General features: G+C 42.6%; 1 protein-coding gene across 5 annotated transcripts in view; it reads right to left on the reverse strand.

The window, feature by feature from the left end:
* SLC6A17 (solute carrier family 6 member 17) overlaps positions 1-20670 on the reverse strand; it is a 350014-nt gene that overhangs the window by 177933 nt on the left and 151411 nt on the right. For all 5 annotated transcript variants that reach the window (XM_072423282.1, XM_072423301.1, XM_072423291.1 and 2 more), the window contains 4 exons: positions 13092-13273; positions 12330-12440; positions 11997-12238; positions 8359-8551 (listed from right to left, as the gene is read on the reverse strand). In XM_072423282.1, the coding sequence (XP_072279383.1) occupies positions 8359-8551; positions 11997-12238; positions 12330-12440; positions 13092-13273 (728 nt within the window). The remainder of the gene's footprint in view (positions 1-8358; positions 8552-11996; positions 12239-12329; positions 12441-13091; positions 13274-20670) is intronic.

The following is a 20670-nucleotide window of genomic DNA, read 5'->3' on the forward strand; positions in this document are numbered from 1 at the left end:
CCTGGAAATCCTCCTGACAGTGAGGGATTGCAGGGCACTAGGGGTTAAATGAGGACAAGCCTCTCCATTTACCCCTAGTGCTCTGGCTGAGGTTTTCTATTTCTCAGCCATTCAGCACTAGAGATGAATGGGGAGACGTATGCCCATTCATCCCTAGTGCTCTGTGATTGGCTGAGAAATAGGAAATCCTGATGACAGCTCAAGCATCATCAGGGGTTTCCCTTTCCTCAGGGAGCAGAGCAATCAGCGAAGCTTTACTATGCTCACAGCTCTGCTCCACTGATCATGGAGCGATCAAGGGAGCAGAGCTTGTAGCATAGTAAAGTTCTGCTGATTGCTCTGCTCACTGATTGGCTGAGGAAAGGGAAACCCTGATGATGCTTGAGCTGTCATCAGGGTTTCCTATTTCTCAGCCAATCACAGAGCAGTAGAGGTATGAATGGAGATAGTATCCATTATTATCCATTACACAGAGCAGTAGAGGTATGAATGGAGCAGTATGAGTGCCCTCATATTGCTTGCAGTTACAGCTAATTGAAGGCACCTGCTTTCAATTAGCTGTGACCGCAAAGTTCCCACGGTCCAGGAATCCCACAATGACATTATGATTCATAACTCCCGAATTTTTGCTGTCGAATCCCATGTTTTTCGGGTCGGGTCTACCCAAATTCGAACAGCCATATTCGGGTCGAATATAGGGACAACCCGAATTCGAACATCAACACTATGAGAAAGAAAGGCAGGATTTCCCCAACACCAAGTTAACCGGGGGCCCTCCAGGAGTAACAGTGTATGATGGAAATTATACTTGTTTCCGAAGGTAAGGCACAAATAATATAAACAGAACTCCATTTAAGTATTGTAAGACAAGGTATGATGTAACAAATGATACAAGTGATTATAAGGTTAAATAGTTTACTACTCCAATTCAAAGTTTAGCTAATGTTTGGTGGATATGTGGAGATAAAAAACTAAGGTCTAAATTGTCTTCTAAATGGACAGGAACCTGTGTGTTGACACAATTAATTCTTCCATTTTATGTCTTCCCCACTGAAGAAAAGACAATACAGGGATGGGTAAACAGACAGAAAGCAGGCCAAAAAAGACAGAAAAGGGAAACCCCTCAAGGTTCTTTCGATAACCAAGTATATATCGATAGTATAGGGTTCCCGAAGGGTTCCTGATGAATATAAATCCCTGAACCAAATTTGGTCGGGATTTGCTTCTATCTTTCCACAGGTGTCGATTAACAAGAACACCGACTGGATCAAGTACATCTACTACAACCCACAAAGATTTGTGAACTACACTCGAGATGCTGTGAAGGGGATATCGAGTCAACTGGAAGCCACATCCTTGGTAGCCTGGCAAAATCAAATAGCACTGGATATGCTGTTAGCAGAGAGAGGAGGAGTTTGCAAGATGTTCGGAGCGTTTTGTTGCACCTTTATTGCTAACAATACAACACCAGATGGCAGTATTACCAAGGCATTGCATGCTCTCAGAGGAATTTGCGGAGAATTCAGGAGTGTATGATCCTTTCACCAGCCTATTGGAACAATGGTTTGGAAGATGGAGCAACCTGGCAACCAGCTTATTGCTTTCAATTGGGGTGATGGCTGCCATCCTGGTTGTTTGCAGTTGTTGTTTTGTTCCATGTCTATGAGGACTTGTGCCGAAACTCATAGACACCTCACTGACAAAAACTATGTTTCAACAACTGATATCCCAAGGGGATGACAATGAATATACGGAAACTGAGACCGACCCAGACTGGGAAAACCCCTATGATGATGCTGCTGTTCCTAAATAAATGAAGCCTCCATTGGAAAACACGGACAATGTGGGTTGAGAGTCTTAATTGGAAAAATTGAAGTATTAAAAGGGGGAAGATGTGAAGAAAATTATGATCTTTGTAGATACTGTTATTGTTTTACTTAGACCAGTGCCCCCACCTTGACTAGCAGCACAGGATGTCACAAGAGAAAAACACACACAAGGTCAGACACACACACATCATACCTTTGTTGCCAAAGTTCCAAGAACTAGCTGGTCACTGAAAGAACAAAGCTGGGAGGAGGTGGTGAGCAATATTGTGAGAATAGAAACATCTGTGTGTGGGCAAAATGGAAAATCACAGAGTACGTGACAAAAGGGCTATAAAAATTGTAACTGTGAGTAGGGAATTCAGACAAATCATCAACTAGGCTATTGCTTGTATGTAATGCTTTTGTCCCCTTGCTGTGAGTAAAGATAGTCTTGACTTGAACCTGACGTGAGTTGTCCATGGTGAAATTCTTTCACACTGATGAACTTCAGCCTTTTAAAGATAGAGCCCCATTTTTAAAATGATCAATCACAGCATTTTTCCTAAAGGAGAGTCCCCCCTTTTGACCATTTCAATTGAACTAGTCTTCGGCATTTAAATGAAGGCACAAAACCCCCAAGTCTTATTCTCAGCATACCAGGATCAAGCAGCATATGAAGTCACAGGCTCCTGGGCCATGAACCTTCCACTACAAAATCACCCTTAGCAACAGGGTTTATACATGCATGAATGTCATTAGGTGCAGGTTTATTTGCCACTTTAGTTGGTATTATTGAGTATGTAATAGCTTCAACAACATTAGCATTTTGTGCAAAGTCACTCACGGGTGCAGTCTTCACAGGGGCAGCTAATTCTTCAACAGTCTCTACAGGCACCTCAATGTCTTCTGGTGAACCTGCAGCAACCAGCACTGTTGGACTACTGGTCCCTATTATTCCCATAACTTTCCAAACACACCCTGACCTTACCACATGCTGGTATGTTTCCATTACTGGGAACACTACACTGGAAGGCTTCAGCTTGTCTCAACTGTGGTGCTGGTGCCAAATACCTTGTCTTCTGCCAGTTCAGGGCCATCCATCTGTAGGATGAAGCAGTCTCCCTGCAGGCACACTCTTTCTTCCTGGTGGAAAATCAGGCTTCCTCCAGGCTCCTCCTCAGCTGCCTTAGACCCTCCAGGAACATCCTCCATGGACTGACTAGTTTGGCTTTGGAAGGGCCGTTTATTAATAAATTATTCCCTGAATGGACTACTGCGTTGCTTCAGCTTTTCCAAAAGGATTTCCAAAAGGATTTCTTGCTTAAGAATTTCATTTTCCAGCTGCTTTAATTCATCCTTCAAAGGCTTTCTTTTGCTGCTGTGAGCTCGGTTATAGGCCCCTTTCTGCCTGCTATAAATCACCCCTGTATATCAAATTGTATTCCCCCTCAATAATTATCTCATTGTGCATGGTACGTCTCACATTCTGCCTGTCATATTCCACCCTTGTGTATCCAATTGTATTGCCCTACAATATTCATTTGATTGTGTATGGTCTCACATTGTAGATGAACTTATTGCACCAACTTAAATCTCCCCATAAAAGTATTTGTTTACTATTATATGTTCCAGTTGATTGCTCATTGATATTTATTGCCCTGCCAACCCCACCTGGGTGGGGACCCAGGTTCAACTAATATCTCAAATTCCTTGTTACTCCCATCAGTCCAACCATAATTAGGGCCCAAAGCACATCTATTTAAACATCAGGCTGGGTCACGTGATTCCCTGGTCACGTGCCCAAATTTCAAGAGCCCAACTATAAATGCAATTGGAAATATTCCAGAGAAATGAAGCAGGATTTGGAACAGAATTGGACATACATTTACACTCTAAAACTCCCATCTCATGCTTTTGGACTGATTAATCATTAAGCATCCGGACTCCAACACAAACTTTATTGCTGCCATCCTGAACTGCTTTTTCACCAAGCCATCTCTGTAACTGACTCTTCCCATCCCACTCCTGGAACTCAACAAGCCCCACTAAAACCCATACTACAGAGCCGCCTAAATGGACTTCAGTTTGCCACATTGTATCATGTACTCACATGATTCACAGTTATCTGTTACAATGTATTATTCACTCTGCACTCTCTTTGCTGGCTCTATTGCCTCTCCTCCTCCCCCGTCTGTTAACTCCTTGTATGCCTTCATTCTCCTACTTTCTCTGTCTGTGCTCCTGCACCTTTTTTCTCTACTGCTACTTGCTGGTTACTTCTCACCCAACCCTGACCCCCCCCCTCCATAGCCCCATTCTCCTTACTCTTTCAGCAAGATACACCCTCCTCACAGCCTTATTCCCATTCACCTACCAATAAATTCCTACCCCTTTATCTTGCAGTTTATGGAATGCCAGATTTGTTGGCAATAAATCCTGGCTCTCACTGAAACTTGGCCTTCCTCCTTTGCTGCTGTTCTCTCCCTAACCCTAGACTTGGCAACATAGTAGGGGGTGGTGTGGGTCCCATTCTCTCCCCCCCAACTGTACATACAGAGTCCTTCCTACCCCACCCTCTCTTGTTTTCACCTCTTTTTCATTGTTAATGTTGTCTACCACCCCCTCTGGCCCAGTATCACAATTTTTGAATAACTTTGCCTCTTGGCTCCCACACATTCTATCCCATGACCTTCCCACCCTCATCCTGGGTGACTTACATGTTGCTGTGGATGACCCCCAACCAACCTTTCTCAGCCAAACTTCTCTTCATTACCTCTTCATTTGGCCTCACACAGAACATAAATGGCCCCAAACACATCACAAGACACTTTAGACCTGCAACTTCACCTACCTTAAAAACTCGCCATTTCCACTTTCTGATCACAACCTTATCACCTTTAGTCCATCTAACTCTTGCCCCCCTTTGCTACATCCCAGACCTGGTCAATGGCAGAGAAATATCCTTAACCATTCTAACCAACCTATTCTCCAAATGCCTTACGTCCCTAACACCCACTCTCTCTCTAAAATCACATCTCCAGATAAAGCTGCCACTAGGGTTGAGAGAGAATGTCTCCAGCATTCTTACGAAAATTTCCTCGAATTTCCGATGGGTCAGGTAACCGATTTCGCAAAACCATCGGAAGATTAAGGAAATCATTACGATCCCCCGGGATCGCAGTAGATTCTCAGGGCTCCAATCATTCTTGCAGCCCTGGGAATCCTCCTGTATGCGATCCCCAGCACTAGAGGTTATTAAACCTTTAGTGCCCTGGGATCCCAGTGGATTCTCAGGGCTCCAATCATTCTTGCAGCCCTGGGAATCCTCCTGTTTGCGATCCCCAGCACTAGAGGTTAATTAAGCTTTAGTGCCCCAGGATCCCAGTTGATTCTAAGGGCTGCAATCATTCTTGCAGCCTTAGAAATCCTCCTGTTTGTGATCCCTGGCACTAGAGGTTAATTAACCTCTAGTACCGGGGATCGCAGTGGAACTGCAGATGAACTCTCAATGGAGTTTCTCCATTGAGAGTTCATCTGCAGTTCAGTTCCCACGGTCACCGGGCTAATAAGTACAGCCCTGTGACCGTTGGAACTGAACTGCAGATGAACTCCCAGTGGAGAAACTCAATTGAGAGTTCACTTGCAGTCACAGCTAACTGGAGGCACTCGAGTGCCTCCTCCAATCAGCTGTGACCGCAAAGTTCCCACTCAGTTCTACCACACTCTTTCTTTGGCCCTGGATAAAGTTTTCCCTGCCACCTTCCTCTACCCCCGTCCTGCTAACCTAGGACCCTGACACAACAATCATACTAAACATCTAGAAGCAAAATTATTTTTCCGCTGTCATTTCCTCTCAAGCTTTTAACCCACGCAGCATCTTCTCAACAATTGACTCGCACTCAAATTTTATTCAACCTCTCTCTTTCTACTGGTATCTACCCCTCAGCTTTCAAACATGCCATTATTCTCCCTATTATGAAAAAAACCCTCGCTTGACCCCTCCCTACCTTCTAGCTACCATCCTATCTCCCATATGTTTCCAACCTTCTTAAGCGCCTTGTCTACAAAAGACTCAATGATTACCTGAGCACCAATTCTCTCCTTTGACCCTCTCCAGTCTGGCTTTTGAGCTGCCCACTGAAACACCCTTACTAAAGTGGCCAATGACCTCATCAGAGCTAAGTCCCAAGGCAACTTTTCCCTCCTCCTTCGCCTTGATCTTTCATCTGCTTTTGACACTGATCATCCCCTTCTAATACAATTCATGCACTTCATTGGTATCAGTGACACTGCTCTCTCTTTGTTTGGTTCCTACCTGTCTGACTGCTTCTTTCAAGTTTCTTTCAATGGTAATTCTTCCTCTCCTACCCTACTCCCTGTTGGTGTTCCCCAATGGTCAGTCGGTGCACCGGTTCACTTTTCTCTGTACACCTCCTCTCTTGGTAGTCTCATATCCTCCTTTGGTTTATAGTACCATCTGTATGCTGATGACACTCAAATCCATCTGTCCACTCCTGACTTGTCTCCCTCAGTCCTGGACAAGGTTTCAAAATACTCCTCTAGCTGCTCTCTTTGCTCCTCCAATGACCTACTACTAACTTGCTCACTTATAACCTTACCACACACACGGCTTCAAGACTTTTCTAGAGCTACCCCGACTCTCTGGAATGGTCTTCCTTCTCCTATTTGGCTTACTCCCACTTCTGCTCATTTAAAAGAGCACTCAAAAACACATTTTTCTTTTAACTTGCCTACTTGTTTTCTTCTTTCTTTTGAAACCCTCACTTCTTTATACCACTACATATCTCCCCTCCTATTGTGTGTTACTTCCCCCACTTTCTGGATTTTAGGCTTTTCGGGGCAGGGTCCTCCCCTCCACCTGTGTCACTCTCTGTATCTGTCTTTCATTTGCAACCCCTATTTAATGTACAGTGCTACGTAATATGTTGTAAGTTGTAAAATGTTACATGTTGTAATATGTTGTATGTAATATAATAAGCATTTTTATTATTAATAATAATAATAATAATAATAATATTATTAATTAAAATAATGTAGTTCTTGTGCCATTGTGGCACCCACGTTGCTACACACAGAGGATTTGGTTACTATGCTCTGCTGGCATGAGAGCTAGATGTGATGTCATACACCTGTTGCAGCCTGGACTGGGGCTCAGCAATGAGCCTTACATAGCAGGGCATTGGGTGACATAATCTAGGGGATTCTCTGTAAAAATTGCAGTTATCAGAGGGATGAACTGAGAAGATTGTTCCATTTTTTATTTATGAAAGTACTGGACCGAATCATTCAGACTTAATTTTGCAAGTTTCAGAATCCATAGTCAAGAACCACCAAACACCATCAGTGGCTATGAATAGACCTGGACATCACGCTTCCACCCAGAACGCCTGACTGGTCGTCACTTCACTGAATACATCCCACCAACCCAGAAAAAGCCGGCACCTACAAGGATGTGCGTGGTTTGCAGTTTAAAGACCGACGACAGGGGAAGGAAGAAACGCAAAGAAACCAGGTTCTACTGTCCTGACTGTGATGTTGGACTTGCTGGCTGTGCAGCACCCTGCTTCAAAATCTACCACACCCAGAATGTCTACTAAAAATTAAAATATTTTTTGTTTTCTAAAATCTGCATTTAACTTATATTATTATTTATCAGTAATATTGCACCCTTGTTTGGAAAATTTCAGTGAGAAAATATTTTTTTTGATAAATTACTCTGTTGTGGTCTATTATTTCATTATTTTTTATAATTATGATAATAATTATGTATTATATTATAATTTATGATTATATTATAATAAATATATTTATTATACTCTGGCGTTAATCCTAAGAATTACAGGCCCACAATATAAACAAAAATTGCAAAAAAAAAATAGGATCACTTTTTGCATCAAAAAACTGACAGAATTAGAACGCTAGGGGGGTTAAGGTGCCATTGCTGTATTCACTCTAAATGCCAGTTACCTGAATATAGGGCTAATCTTTTGTTTGAAGTAGTTTAATGTACACACCTTAAAAAGCAGTACCAGATTGGGAAAGTGTATGGAAGTTAGATGAATACCTGAGCTCAATCTGGCAACAACATGGCAACAAATGCACAAGATCAGAACACTAACTAGGCATGCAGGTTTAGAACCAAAGCCTTAATGGTTTGCTTTAAAGCACAAGCCCCCTGAATTTATTGCTAAATGATCTCTATTTGCCAGATTTTCAGCTGCAATCTGCTTACTGTTCTTGATCTGACCCGTGCCTGCTTAACACTCCCTTTGCTAACTTTGCTGTTTGTCTTGCCCATTGGTATTTTGCTTGATCTGCCTGAGCTACCATTACCTGACCACTGTCTTACTAAGCTGATTTCATACCCATGACTTGTATCTAATGGATCTGCCTTACCTCCTGGTCCAGCTTGGTCTATAACTGATTTTACAGGGCAGTTCTTCCTTGCTAGGAGATCCTCCCTTGATAAGAGAGCATGTGAGTGCAAGTGCATGAGCATGTATGTGGAATGTACAGGGTATAGACAAACCTTATTTAATTCATTCTCCAGCAAACATGCATCAAGATGAAGCTCTTGAAAGTGATTCTCTTTCACAGTTTTAATGATATCATACATTTCTGAATAATCTACTGTGGTCAAGTGAGAGAAGTTGATATGTGGTGGAATAAGATCATAGCTCAAAATGTGAGAATTTAAATATCCAAGGATTTTTTCAGCATTTCTGCAAAAGAAAACACAAATCAGTGACCAGTAAAATATCTACCTACCGTGTTTCCCCGATGATAAGCCATCCCCATCAAATAAGGCACCCCCCCTGATTTGGCCCAAAACAATAAAATAAAGCACCCCCCGCAAATAAGACACCCCCCTATACCTGCGCCTGAAAGAATCTCCCATTCGAGTGGTACGGTGGGTAACTGTGTGCCTTCAAAGGCCGCGCACATGCCCGCGACTCCGCACCAGGAAGGACAAGCAAGCTGCTGATCCCTGCCCTAACGGAGTCTGTTACCCGGCCGTACGGTAAAAAAGTGAGTCAGTGAACAGAAGAGGACAATGAATGACACATGAGTGATCAGAAGGGGACAATGAATGGCACACACATGAGTGATCAGAAGGGGACAATGAATGGCACAGAGTGATCAGAAGAGGACTGTTATGCAAGCGGTGTGACCCCGCGGTGCCACTTTAGTAGGAGGTGCCTTTAAATACTTGCAGAAAACCAGCCAAAGGCTGTAGAAAACAGAGGGCATGTATGTGTTACCTCATAGATTAAGAGAGACACACCCACGCCAGTTCAAACACCAGAGCAAGTCTCCAGCATGAAGGAAACTCCGGCATGGAACACAGGTAGTGGCGTTACCTGAAAGATAGGACCCGGCGCCTGTGCCTGCAATTAGGAGCAGCGGCGCCGGCACGACCTGCAGTGCTAACAGTACCCCCCCCTTACGCCCCCTCTCCTCAGGCCTGGGCCTGGACAAGAATTCTTTCAAAAGACGGGGCGCATTGATGTTCTCTCTTGGTTCCCAAGATCTCTCCTCAGGGCTAAACCCCTTCCAGTCTACCAAAAACAGGGTTCTTCCTCTACTCTTCTTCATCCCCAGAATGGCCTTTACCTCATATACGTTCTGATCACTGGCCGCTACGGGAGCTCAGACAGGTCTCTTGACAAAACGATTGAGGATGACGGGCTTCAGCAGGGAGACATGGAAGGAATTCGGTACCCGGAGTGAGGCTGGCAGCTTAAGTTTGTAGGAAACGTCATTGATTTGTTCTAGAATTTCAAAAGAACTGATGAAGCGTGGACACAATTTGTAAGAGGGTATTTTGAGCCGGATGTATTTTGAGGCAAGCCAAACTTTATCACCAGGACGAAACTTAGGAGAAATTCTACGTCTCTTATCTGCGGATTCCTTCATGCGGACAGAAGCTTCCTTAAGAGCTCCCCTAGGAAGGCCCTGGAGAAGAAGCCACAGGGCACCATCTTGCCAGTAGAAGATTTTTGTGAAAGCACCGCCCCCGCTCCAAGAGACGATGCATCCACCTCCAAGAAGAATTGCTTGTTAGCATCAGGGCGATGGAGAACCGGAGCCGCAGGAAAGGCCTGTTTCAAAGTTTGGAAGGCTGATTCAGCCTCTGCTGTTCAATTCTTAGGGTTTGCTCCCTTACGGGTCAAAGCGGAAATGGGAGCAGTCAAGGACGAGAAGTGCGGTATGAACTGGACTGTAGTGGTTGGCGAATCCCAGAAACCGCTGGATTGCTTTTAAACCTGACGGACGGGGCCACTTTAAGATTGCTGACAGCTTATCAGGATCCATCTGCAGACCAGTGTCGGATATTATATATCCTAGGAATGGAATAGAGGATTTCTCAAAGGAACATTTTTCAAACTTGGCGTACAGATGATTTTGCCTTAATCTTTGAAGGACCAAACAAACCTGCTTCCAGTGAGTAGCCAGGTCTGGAGAAAAAACAAGAATATCATCAAGATACACTACAACAAAGGAATATAGCAAGTCTCTGAAGATGTTGTTAACAAACTCCTGGAATACTGCAGGAGCGTTGCATAGTCCAAAGGGCATTACCAGGTATTCATAGTGACCGTCACAGGTATTGAAGGCGGTCTTCCACTCATCCCCTTGGCGAATACTAATCAGATTGTAGGCCCCACGTAGGTCTAATTTGGAAAACACTTTAGCTCCCCTAAGGCGATCAAACAACTCAGGGATTAAGAGAAGCGGGTACTTATTCTTTACTGTTATCTTGTTAAGTCCCCTGTAGTCGATACAAGGACGTAGGGAGCCATCTTTCTTTTTCACAAAGAAAAAACCCACACCAGCCGGAGAGGAAGATTTGCGGATAAATCCCTTGTCAAGGTTCTCTTTGATATACTTGGACATGGCTTGAGTTTCTGCAGGTGAAAAGGGATAGATGCGCCCACGAGGAGGCGAGGAGCCCGGGACCAAGTCAATAGGACAGTCGTACGGCCTGTGAGGGGGTAGTGTTTCAGCTTCCTTTTCATCAAAGACATCCATGTAAGCATGATAGGCCGCTGGCAGACCCTGGAGATTGGGTGGTACCTGTGTTGACTGAGGAGGTGGGACAGAAAGGAGACATTTTTCATGACAGAATGGTCCCAAACGCAGCACCTCTCCGGACCTCCAGTCAAGGACAGGTTCATGAACACGTAGCCACGGAAGTACCAAGAGGAGAGGATGTGACAGACCAGACAGAACCAGGAACGCAATTTCTTCAGTATGAAGTGTTCCCACCTGTACTTTTACAGGTTCCGTGATGAAGTGTATTGATTCCGACAGAGCCTTTCCATCGATGAACGATATAGTCAGAGGCCTCTGTAGGCGTTGAACGGGTATCCGATGACGATCCACTAGGCACTGCTGCAGGAAGTTCCCTGCCGCTCCGGAATCCAGAAGCGCCATCTCAGTAAATTGAACGTTGCCTAATGACAAGGTTACTGGCAGACTCAGAGGAGGAATTACCTACACCTAGGGCCGCCTCTCCCACAGACCCTAGGCTCGGAAGTTTCCCGGCTTCAGGGGACAAGTGCGGAGCACATGATCAGGACTACCACAATAGAAACAGAGTCCTTTAGCACGGCGGTGATTGCGCTCCTGTTCAGACAGTCTAACCCGATCGACCTGCATGGGTTCAGGGACTACCGACACCATGGGAGGGGGTGGGTTAGAAGCTTGTGGAGGTGAAAATGCCCGATGACAGGGACCTGTTTCACGTGCCACCTCTCTGGCGCGTTCCTGGAATCGTAAACCAATTCGAGTAGCCAGGGAGATGAGATCATCCAGGGAGGCTAACGTGCGGAACTGGAGTGCGTAATGGCCCACAGATTGCTTTCAATATAAAGGCTTTCATTTGTCCTAATAAAGCTTCCAGTCCGCTGACACATTTATCACATAATTAAAAAACTATACTGACTGGTATTGATTGTCAGTGAAGAACCAGGCAATGACAATTTGGAGCTACCAGCTGCATCAAATGTCAGTAGGTTGCTCTGAAGGGGGTAAAACAGAGTTAAATGACTTTAAAGTCATAGACAGTAAACAGAGACATGCACTAAACTCAATCTTGCATATAATAATAGCATAATTATCTTACAAATATTAATATTTAGGATTATAAGACCTGGTACTTACTGTACAACACATTTTTCATTCATCACATTTGCTTTGAACCCAAGAACAGCAAATACAACCAAAGTGGCTAGAACTGAGGTAAAAAAGTTGATGAAAGAGACAAGAGCTGCATCAAACTGGCAGTTATTATCTTGCTTATTATAGCTTGAAAAGGCAATGACACCACCAAAACCTAGTCCTAAGGCAAAGAAAACTTGTGTTGCTGCCTCCCTCCAGACCTGTGGATCCAGCATCTTCTCAACCTACAATGGACGATAGACAATAGACATAATAGACAACCTACGACATTTAAGCAGTTCCACTCTGGAAATTTGAAACAACTGGCAGTACTACCTGAGGGGTTAACATATGAAGAATTCCATCCACAGATCCTCTAAGCAACAACCCACGTACAAGGAAGCATATCAGTACCACATATGGGAAGAGGGAGCTAAAGTACATAACCTAAAAGCAAATAACAAAGTATGTTTATTTGTAAACAATGCACCTAATAAACATTGCAAAGTGAGTAGATTTGTGTGCGTTAAAGCATCTGCTCTTGTTCATTGTCAAAGTATTTGCATTATTACATTCTGTGAACAAATAAAAAGATCTAAGATTGTCAATTATATAAACCTCTTTTGTAGTACACGTGTAAAAATGTATTTGTAGTGTAGGATCATATGCTGGAACATGAAAGTTAACCCGAAATTTGAGGCGTATCAAATGGAACTGGACTTTAAGGGGAATATTTTTAAACCAATAGCATAATGAAATTACTAAAAAAAGTGCATGGACAGAGCAAGTACAAATTAAGTACAATAAGGTATGCTCCCCTATCTTTAATTACCTTTAAAGTGCATTTTCCCATCTCAATTCAAAGAGAATAAATAAGCAAGCACTGGTTAAAAAAATAGACTATGCAAATTGTTAGTAAATATAGTCATAGCAATTTAATTGCACTGTAACCTATATTGCAGCTTCATGATAATCCACAAAGGAAATTAAATCCAAGCTCTAGTAAATATATACTACTGTCAAAAAATGTAAGCTTTTGCCAATATTCTAGATAGTAAATGAAAACATATTCATTAATAGTAGTAAATCTTTTTTTACCTTCCCTGAAGACTGGATACCTTTAATCATAGTAATTCCTACAACACTCCATGCACAGAACAAGCACAGTGTAATTTTCCAATTCAGACTTCCTCCTTCTGATATTGAATTTGAAATATCCAGAGCTTCTCTATACCAGAAGTAAGTTGTAGCTGAACTTTTTTCACACTCGGGTTCTACCACTGGAAAACAAAATAGGTAACTGAACAAAATATTTTCTATATAAACATCAAAAAGCTAAATAAATTAAAACAAAGCAAATTGTAACAACCATTATACCTTTTCATCAATCTGGGTGCCACATCCCTTTGTAAGATAAATTCAAGAAAACAATAGAAGGGTTTGTGGGACTTTAATGGCATTCAGATTGGCCAAAAAAATCTCAATATTAAAATTTAAACTATTTAAAACAGTCTATTGAGGTTACAGATAAAATAATTTTGCATAGTTTACAATGTACAGATGTTCAAAATGGGAAAATAGCTGTAACCACAATTGTTGTGGTGTAAGATTTCTGGAAGAAATTGTTATACAACAATACAAATTAAATCCCCATCAAAGCTTGGCTAGTGAAAGGCTCACTGTTTGGCTTGTGAATCAAGTCGATTTTTAATCAAGTGGAGTTAGAAAAAACAGGAGGCTGATATTGTGCAGCTTTTTTTCCTTTGCTGACCTTTTAAGGAGGAGTGGTCAAGGCTTCACATGTGATTTAAGTTCCTGGAGCACTCATTTTGAGCTTGCTCACGGTTTGGCTTGTGATTTTTATTCAAGCGGAATTAGAAAAATCAGGAGTTTTAAAACAAAAGGAGTTAAATCCTTATAGTAACCATAAACTCCTTGTAAACAAAAATTGTAACTGGTAAAATGAGTGGTAGCAAGGTGGAAAGTTTGGTTTAGTGCACAGTCTGTCACATGTATGCACAAATGGAACAACAGCTCCTAGGTGAATACCCCTGTGACAGATGTGAGCAATTCACCTTTCTGGTATCTCGCATTGGAGAAGCGCATTGCAACACTGAAATCACTGGATCACATTGAGAGGGGTCTCCTGCTCACTGAGCAGGCAAGTTAATGGCTTAGATGTGGAGGGTGGAGAGGTTAATCAGGAAGAGCATGTATGGAGTTGTGGTAACTAGAGGGAGTGGTAGGGGTCCCCAGAAAAGGAAGGCCAGCCCTGTGTTTGAGCACCCCAACATGTTTGCAAAGTTATGTGAAGATGTGCAGGTGGCAGACCCAGTGGTGGCAACCCTGGAGGTTACTGCTACCCCTAACAGCCAGGAGAGCAGCACATCTAGTAGTGGTGGGGAGGGAAACACAGGAAGGAAAAGACATTTGGTAGTCATAGGGGATTCTATGATCAGGAGGACAGATAGAATAGTTTGTCGCCCGGATCCCTTCAACCGAATGGTTTGCTGTCTCCCTGATGCCAGAGTTCGGCATGTGGTGAACTGGGTGTACAAACTACTAAGAGGGGCTGGACAGGACCCAGCTGTCTTGGTCCATGTTGGAACCAATGACAATATAGATAAAAGATAGAGGACCCTTAAAAATCAGTTTAGGGAACTAGGTTTCAAGCTGAAGAAAAGGACCTCCAAAGCTATATTCTCTGGAATATTGCCTGTGCCATAAGCAACACAGAAAAGGGAGAGGGAGCTTAGGCAGCTAAACGCATGGCTTAAGTCCTGGTGTAGAAGGGAAGGGTTTGGGTTCATTGAGCACTGAGCTGGATTTTCATTGGGGTACAACTTATATGCCAGAGATGGTTTGCACCTAAATGAAAGGGAGTCTGCTGTGCTAGGGGAATGATGGAAGGATATTTAAACTAGGACAGAGGGAGGTGGGACAGTCAAATTAGGTGGAAGAAAAGTTAGTCAGGGGTCAGACACTAGTGAAGGGTGGATTTGGGATAGCCTATTCACCAAGCTAGAAGTCTAGCAAACAAGATAGGGGAGTTGGAAGCCTTAATAAGTGAGGAGAATTTTGACTTAGTTGGTATTGCTGAATCCTGGCTTTGTTCTTCAATATTCGTGGGTATACTCTCTTTCATAAAGACATAGTCAAACGAAAGGGTGGTGGTGTCTGTCTGTATGTGTGAAGTGGTCTAAAAGGGAATGTGAAAGAAGAAATTGCGGATAGAACAAGCGATGAGGTTGAGGCATTATGGGTGGAGTTGAATGTGGGTTTGAATAACACACAAATAATTATTGGAGTCTGCTATGGGCCCCCAATTGCTAAGGAAGAAATAGAAAATCAACTACTAGCACAGATAGAAAAAGCAGCAATAAGTGGAAGAGTTTTAATCATGAGAGATTTCAACTATCCTGACATTGACTGGGGTAATGGCACTACAGGAACAGCACAAGGGAGGGAATTTGTGAATTTATTACAAGATAATTTTATGGTAAAGTTTATAGAAGCCCCAACTAGAAATGATACCCTGCTGGACCTAGTTCTTTCTAACAATGCAGAGCTTATAACACATGTGCAAATAAAAGAGAATCTGGGTTGCAGATAAAAAATATTGAATTTTAAGAGCAAATTTTCCATTATTAAGGGCGGCTCTCCGTGACTTAAACTGGGAGACAATATTGTCCCCAAAGAACACAGAACAGAAATGGGAATGTTTCAAGTCTGTTCTACAAAAGCAAACTGAAAATTTTATTCCAACGGGTAATAAGTTTAAGAGGCTGAAATTAAAACCCATGTGGCTCACAGCTGATGTTAAATAAGCCATAGGAAACAAGAAAATAAAAAAATGAAGGATCACCCTCATCATTTGAAACCTATAAAGAATAAAACAAAAGATGTAAAAAGGAGATAAAATGTGCAAAACTTTAAAATGAAAGACAGATTGCAAAGGAAATTAAGGCAAACCCTCTAAAATATTTAAATATATTATTAGCAAAAAGATCAGATTTCAGCATGTAGGCCCCTTAAAGGATGTCGCTGGTTTGGTAACTGGGGATAAAGACAAGGCAGATTTACTAAACACTTTTTTTTAGCTCTGTGTACACGAAGGAAAATGGCAGAGCTCAAGTCCAAATTAATAATAGCAATGCCGCAGCCTTAAATGAGTCACAATGGCTCAGAACAGCTGGGAAAAATTAAGGTTGACAAAGCACCAGGACCTGATGGATTACATCCATGTGTCCTCAAAGAGCTGAGCTCAGTTATTTCAAAGCCATTATTTCTAATTTTTAGAGACTCTTTAGTCACTGGCAAGGTACCGTAGGATTGGCGTAAGGCCAATGTGGTTATTATGTTAAAAAAGGGAGAAAAGTCATTACCAGGTAACTACAGACCCGTTAATTTAACATCCATAGTTGCAAAGGTCAGAGAGTTTGATAAAGAACCACATAGAGGAGTTTCTGCCCGAAAATAATATTATAAGTGATAGTCAGCATGGCTTCAAGAAAGACAGAAGTTGTCAAACAAATTTACTCTCATTTTATGAGGAAGTAAGTAAACAGGTAGACAGTGGAATAGCAGTTGATATAGTGTACTTGGACTTTGCTAAAGCATTTGACACTGTACCCCAAAGACGGAAAATTAGGAAATTGCAAATTAGGGTCGATAGGTTTAGAAAAGTCAATCTGTAAATGGATAGGGAACTGGCCTAAAGATCACATCCAGAAAGTTGTAATTAATGATTCATACTCTGAATGGTCTAAGGTTATTAGTGATGTACCCCAGGGTTCAGTGTTGGGACCTTTACTGTTTAACATGATATAGAGTTTGGGATTAAAAGTACCATTTCTGTGTTTGCAGATGACAACAAACTATGTAATGGAATTAAGTCCATACACTTGGGAGCTAACAACATGCATGCTTCATACTGTCTAGGAGAATACATTTGGGGGAGTCAGAAATGGAAAAGGATCTGGGGGTTCTGGTACACTTCATAACAGCATGCAATGCCAAGTTGCTAAAGCTAGCAAAATACTTTATTGTATTAAAAGAGGAATAGACTGCAGAGATGGAGATATAATCCTGCCCCCGTACAAAGCGTTGGTCAGACCACATCTGGAATATGCCGTCCAGTTTTGGCCACCAGTTCACAAAAAGGACATTGTGGAATTGGAGAGAGTGCAGAGAAGGGCTAAATTAATAAAAGGGATGGAGGAGCTCAGCTATGAGGAGAGCCAACTGAATCTATTCAGAGGGAGTTTAAGGGGGAATATGATCACCCTGTATAAATATATAAACAGCCCATATAAACTAATGTCATTTCTGGATTCAGCAGACCTGAAATACACTAAAAATATAAAAAAATCCTTGGCAAATGAAAATTTTTTTTTGTTGAGCTGTGTCATCCTGTATGGATTTAAATTAATTACATAGTTTGGTGTCATCTGCGAACACAGAAATAGTATTTTTAATCCCCACCTTTATATCATTTATAAAGCTTAAACAGTAGAGGTCCCAACACTGAACCCTGAGGTACACAACCAATAACCTTAGACCATTTAGAGTATGAATCATTAATCAATACTCTCTGGAAGCAGTCTTTAAGCCAATCCTTTATCTATTTACAGATTTAATTTTTAAACCTATAGGCCCTAACCATTTTTTACTTTGAGATCATTACAAAGAACAAGAGGGCACTCTGCGTTTGGAGGAAAAGAAGTTAAGATAAGGAAAGGGATTCTTCACTGTAAGGTCGGTGAAAATGTGGAATCAGCTCCCTCAGGAAGTAGTTTCAGCAACTACTATAGATTGCTTTAGGAAAAAGCTGGATGTTTTTATAGAAGCACAGAATATAACTGAGTAATAAGGCTTTAAAGTAAAATAACAGTGACTGTTGATCATGGGAACATCCGATTGCCCTATGAAATCAGGAAGGAAATTTTTTCCCCTGTTGAAGCAAATTGTTTTTTTTTGCCTTCCTCTGGACCAATTATGTCTTATAGGGTTTTATATCTGGGATATGTTTATTTCCCTAGTGGTTGAACCTGATGGACTTATGTCTTTTTTCAACCTAACCTACTATGTAACTATGTAACTGTAAAGTTCCTAAGCATTTCACAAAAATGTATGCTTCTTCAGGTGACGTGGAGACTAGTGTTGTTGTTCGAATTCTGTTCGTCCTAATGTTCGACCCGAATATGACCGTTCGAATTCGGGTGGACCCGACCCGAATTTTGCTGGATTCCAATACCCGAATTTGACCCTCCCACAATGCATTTAAACAACTAGGGACCTCCCCCATGATGCAAAGGGCTCTCCAATTAGAGCAGGGATGCCCCCCTCCATGTTTGCTGTGGCAGGCAGCCGATTGGCTGTCTGTCACTGCATGCCACACAGGCAGCCATTGGCCTATATAAGGCCAAAGCGTGCCTGCATTTACCACTCCTGACAGAGATTTGCTGATAGCATCACAACCTTTCTGTGATGCTTGGCTTGCTTTCTTTGTCAAAGTGAAAAAAGTGCTTTACTTTGGTAGTCTGTGTCACACTCACACTATTAGTCAGATTGTTGGATTGTACTGTATTTGTGCAGTCCTGAAATCTACTGTACTCAGATAGGTAGAGTTTTTCACTGTTTGCTAGATAGATAGATAGATAGATAGATAGATAGATAGATAGATAGATAGATAGATACATTGATAGATAGATAGATAGATAGATAGATAGATAGATAGATAGATAGATATATAGATAGATAGATAGATAGATACATTGATAGATAGATAGATAGGTAGATAGATAGAAAGCTAGATAGAGAGATAAATAGTCAGTCAGTGTCTTACATACACGCAGCCAGAGGCAGGGTCCCCCTGCTGACACAGTATCACACTTGTACTGAGAGACTGACACACAGACGCAGTGTATACTGCAGTATATAGTTTGTATGCTGTGCTGCATATTACAAGCGTCACCACTGAAGCAAAGTGCTGCATAAAACACAGCGCACTTGCATTTTTTGTATCAACCCCCCCCCCCATATATACATATATACACATATATATATACATATATATATATACATATATCATATTAGCTAGAATGTATTTTGCAGGGTGTCAAGCCACATAAATAAAAACATTTGTACAATGTATGGCCAAAAAGGAAAGGGCAGCTTTGGCAGGGGTGGCAAGCAAACCAGTATGAGTTTGTTTTTAGCTGCAGACCCAAGAACAAGAAGCGCTGCTGTTGGTGGTGGGCGTCCATTATTGCCACACCAGGCACAAGACGTAGTGGAGTACATGACTCAGCCTGGGTCTAGTGATTGTACCCCCGCTTCATCCAAGTCCAAGACACAGGCCTTACAGGTGTCCCAAACAGTCCATGATACACCTGTTCCTCCTAGTTCCTCATCAGCAGCTGGAAAGTCACGTGTACGGCAGTATGTAGAGGAATCCCACCGAGGCGTTGGAAAGGCAGAGCTACAATCATTCATTGAAGATGCTTAGTTGTTTGAGTCATCTGACGAAAAGAGTCAGTTCACAGGCTTTCCCCCCAGTTACTTTTCACCAGAACACTCCCAGCCAGACGAGCCAATTCAAACTGGCACCAAAAGGCCGCTGCTTCCTTTCGGCACAAATAGGAAAACTGTCTCATCTGATGATGATGATGATGTCCTTGATCCGACATGGGGCGAACAAGGAGATCATCATAGGCAGGAAGAAGAGGAGGAGGAGGAGGAGGTTGCAGAGCGCCCTCAAAGAGGGAGAGGGAGGAAGAGGGTAAAAGCTGCCCACACTCTGCATTCTTCAATTACCAGTGAGGCAAGTCATAGAGGTAAATCTTCAGAAACTGTCACCACAGCTATGCCTCAACAACCACGGACCGCCACCACGAGCACCAGTTCCAGAGCACCCTTCGGCCCAGTTAAATGTTCGCCAGTGTGGGCATTTTTTAATGTCCATAGTGATGACAACACTATGGTTATCTGTAAACCCAAACAAACTTGGAACACGTTGCATGAGCACTCATTTAAAAAGCCACCACCTAGTAACCTGGCGGGAACACCTGGTGAAAGCACTGAGCTCTGTGTGACCACCTCTGCCCAAGAAGCAAGCTCCAACTGCTCGATCCTCTTCCGCTGCTATTCCTCCTTCTGCCACTAAAGTTACTGCCAGCAATTTGAGTGGGGCATGTAGCCAATCATTACCTTTTTCAGGCTCCACCAGCGGTGAGCAGGAGCTCCAACGCCGATCGACTGCTGTTTGTGGAGTTGCTAGCAGTCAGGACCAGGCCCCCACAACTTCTACCCCATCGTCCAATGTTTCTGTGGTTAGCATTAGCAGCATCCAACCTTCCATCCCCCAGATGCTGGAGTGCAAGAGGAAATATGTCCGAAATGACCCCAAAACAAAGCTGATCAATGCAGCAATTGCACAGCTGATTGCGTTAGAGCTCCTCCCTTACCGGCTGGTGGACTCCAATGCGTTCCGTTACGCATTCTTTTGCGCAAACCCACAGTACGTTATGTCTAAGCGACAGTACTTTGCACAAAAATGTGTTCCTGCTTTGCATGAACACGTGCAGACCAATGTGTCCATGGCCCTGCAGCACTCAGTTTCTGGCAAGGTGCACCTGACAACCGACAGTTGGTCGAGAAAGCATGGAGTGGGAAG

This window comes from Pyxicephalus adspersus, chromosome 1 (assembly GCF_032062135.1).
Source record: "Pyxicephalus adspersus chromosome 1, UCB_Pads_2.0, whole genome shotgun sequence".
Lineage (NCBI taxonomy): Eukaryota > Metazoa > Chordata > Amphibia > Anura > Pyxicephalidae > Pyxicephalus > Pyxicephalus adspersus.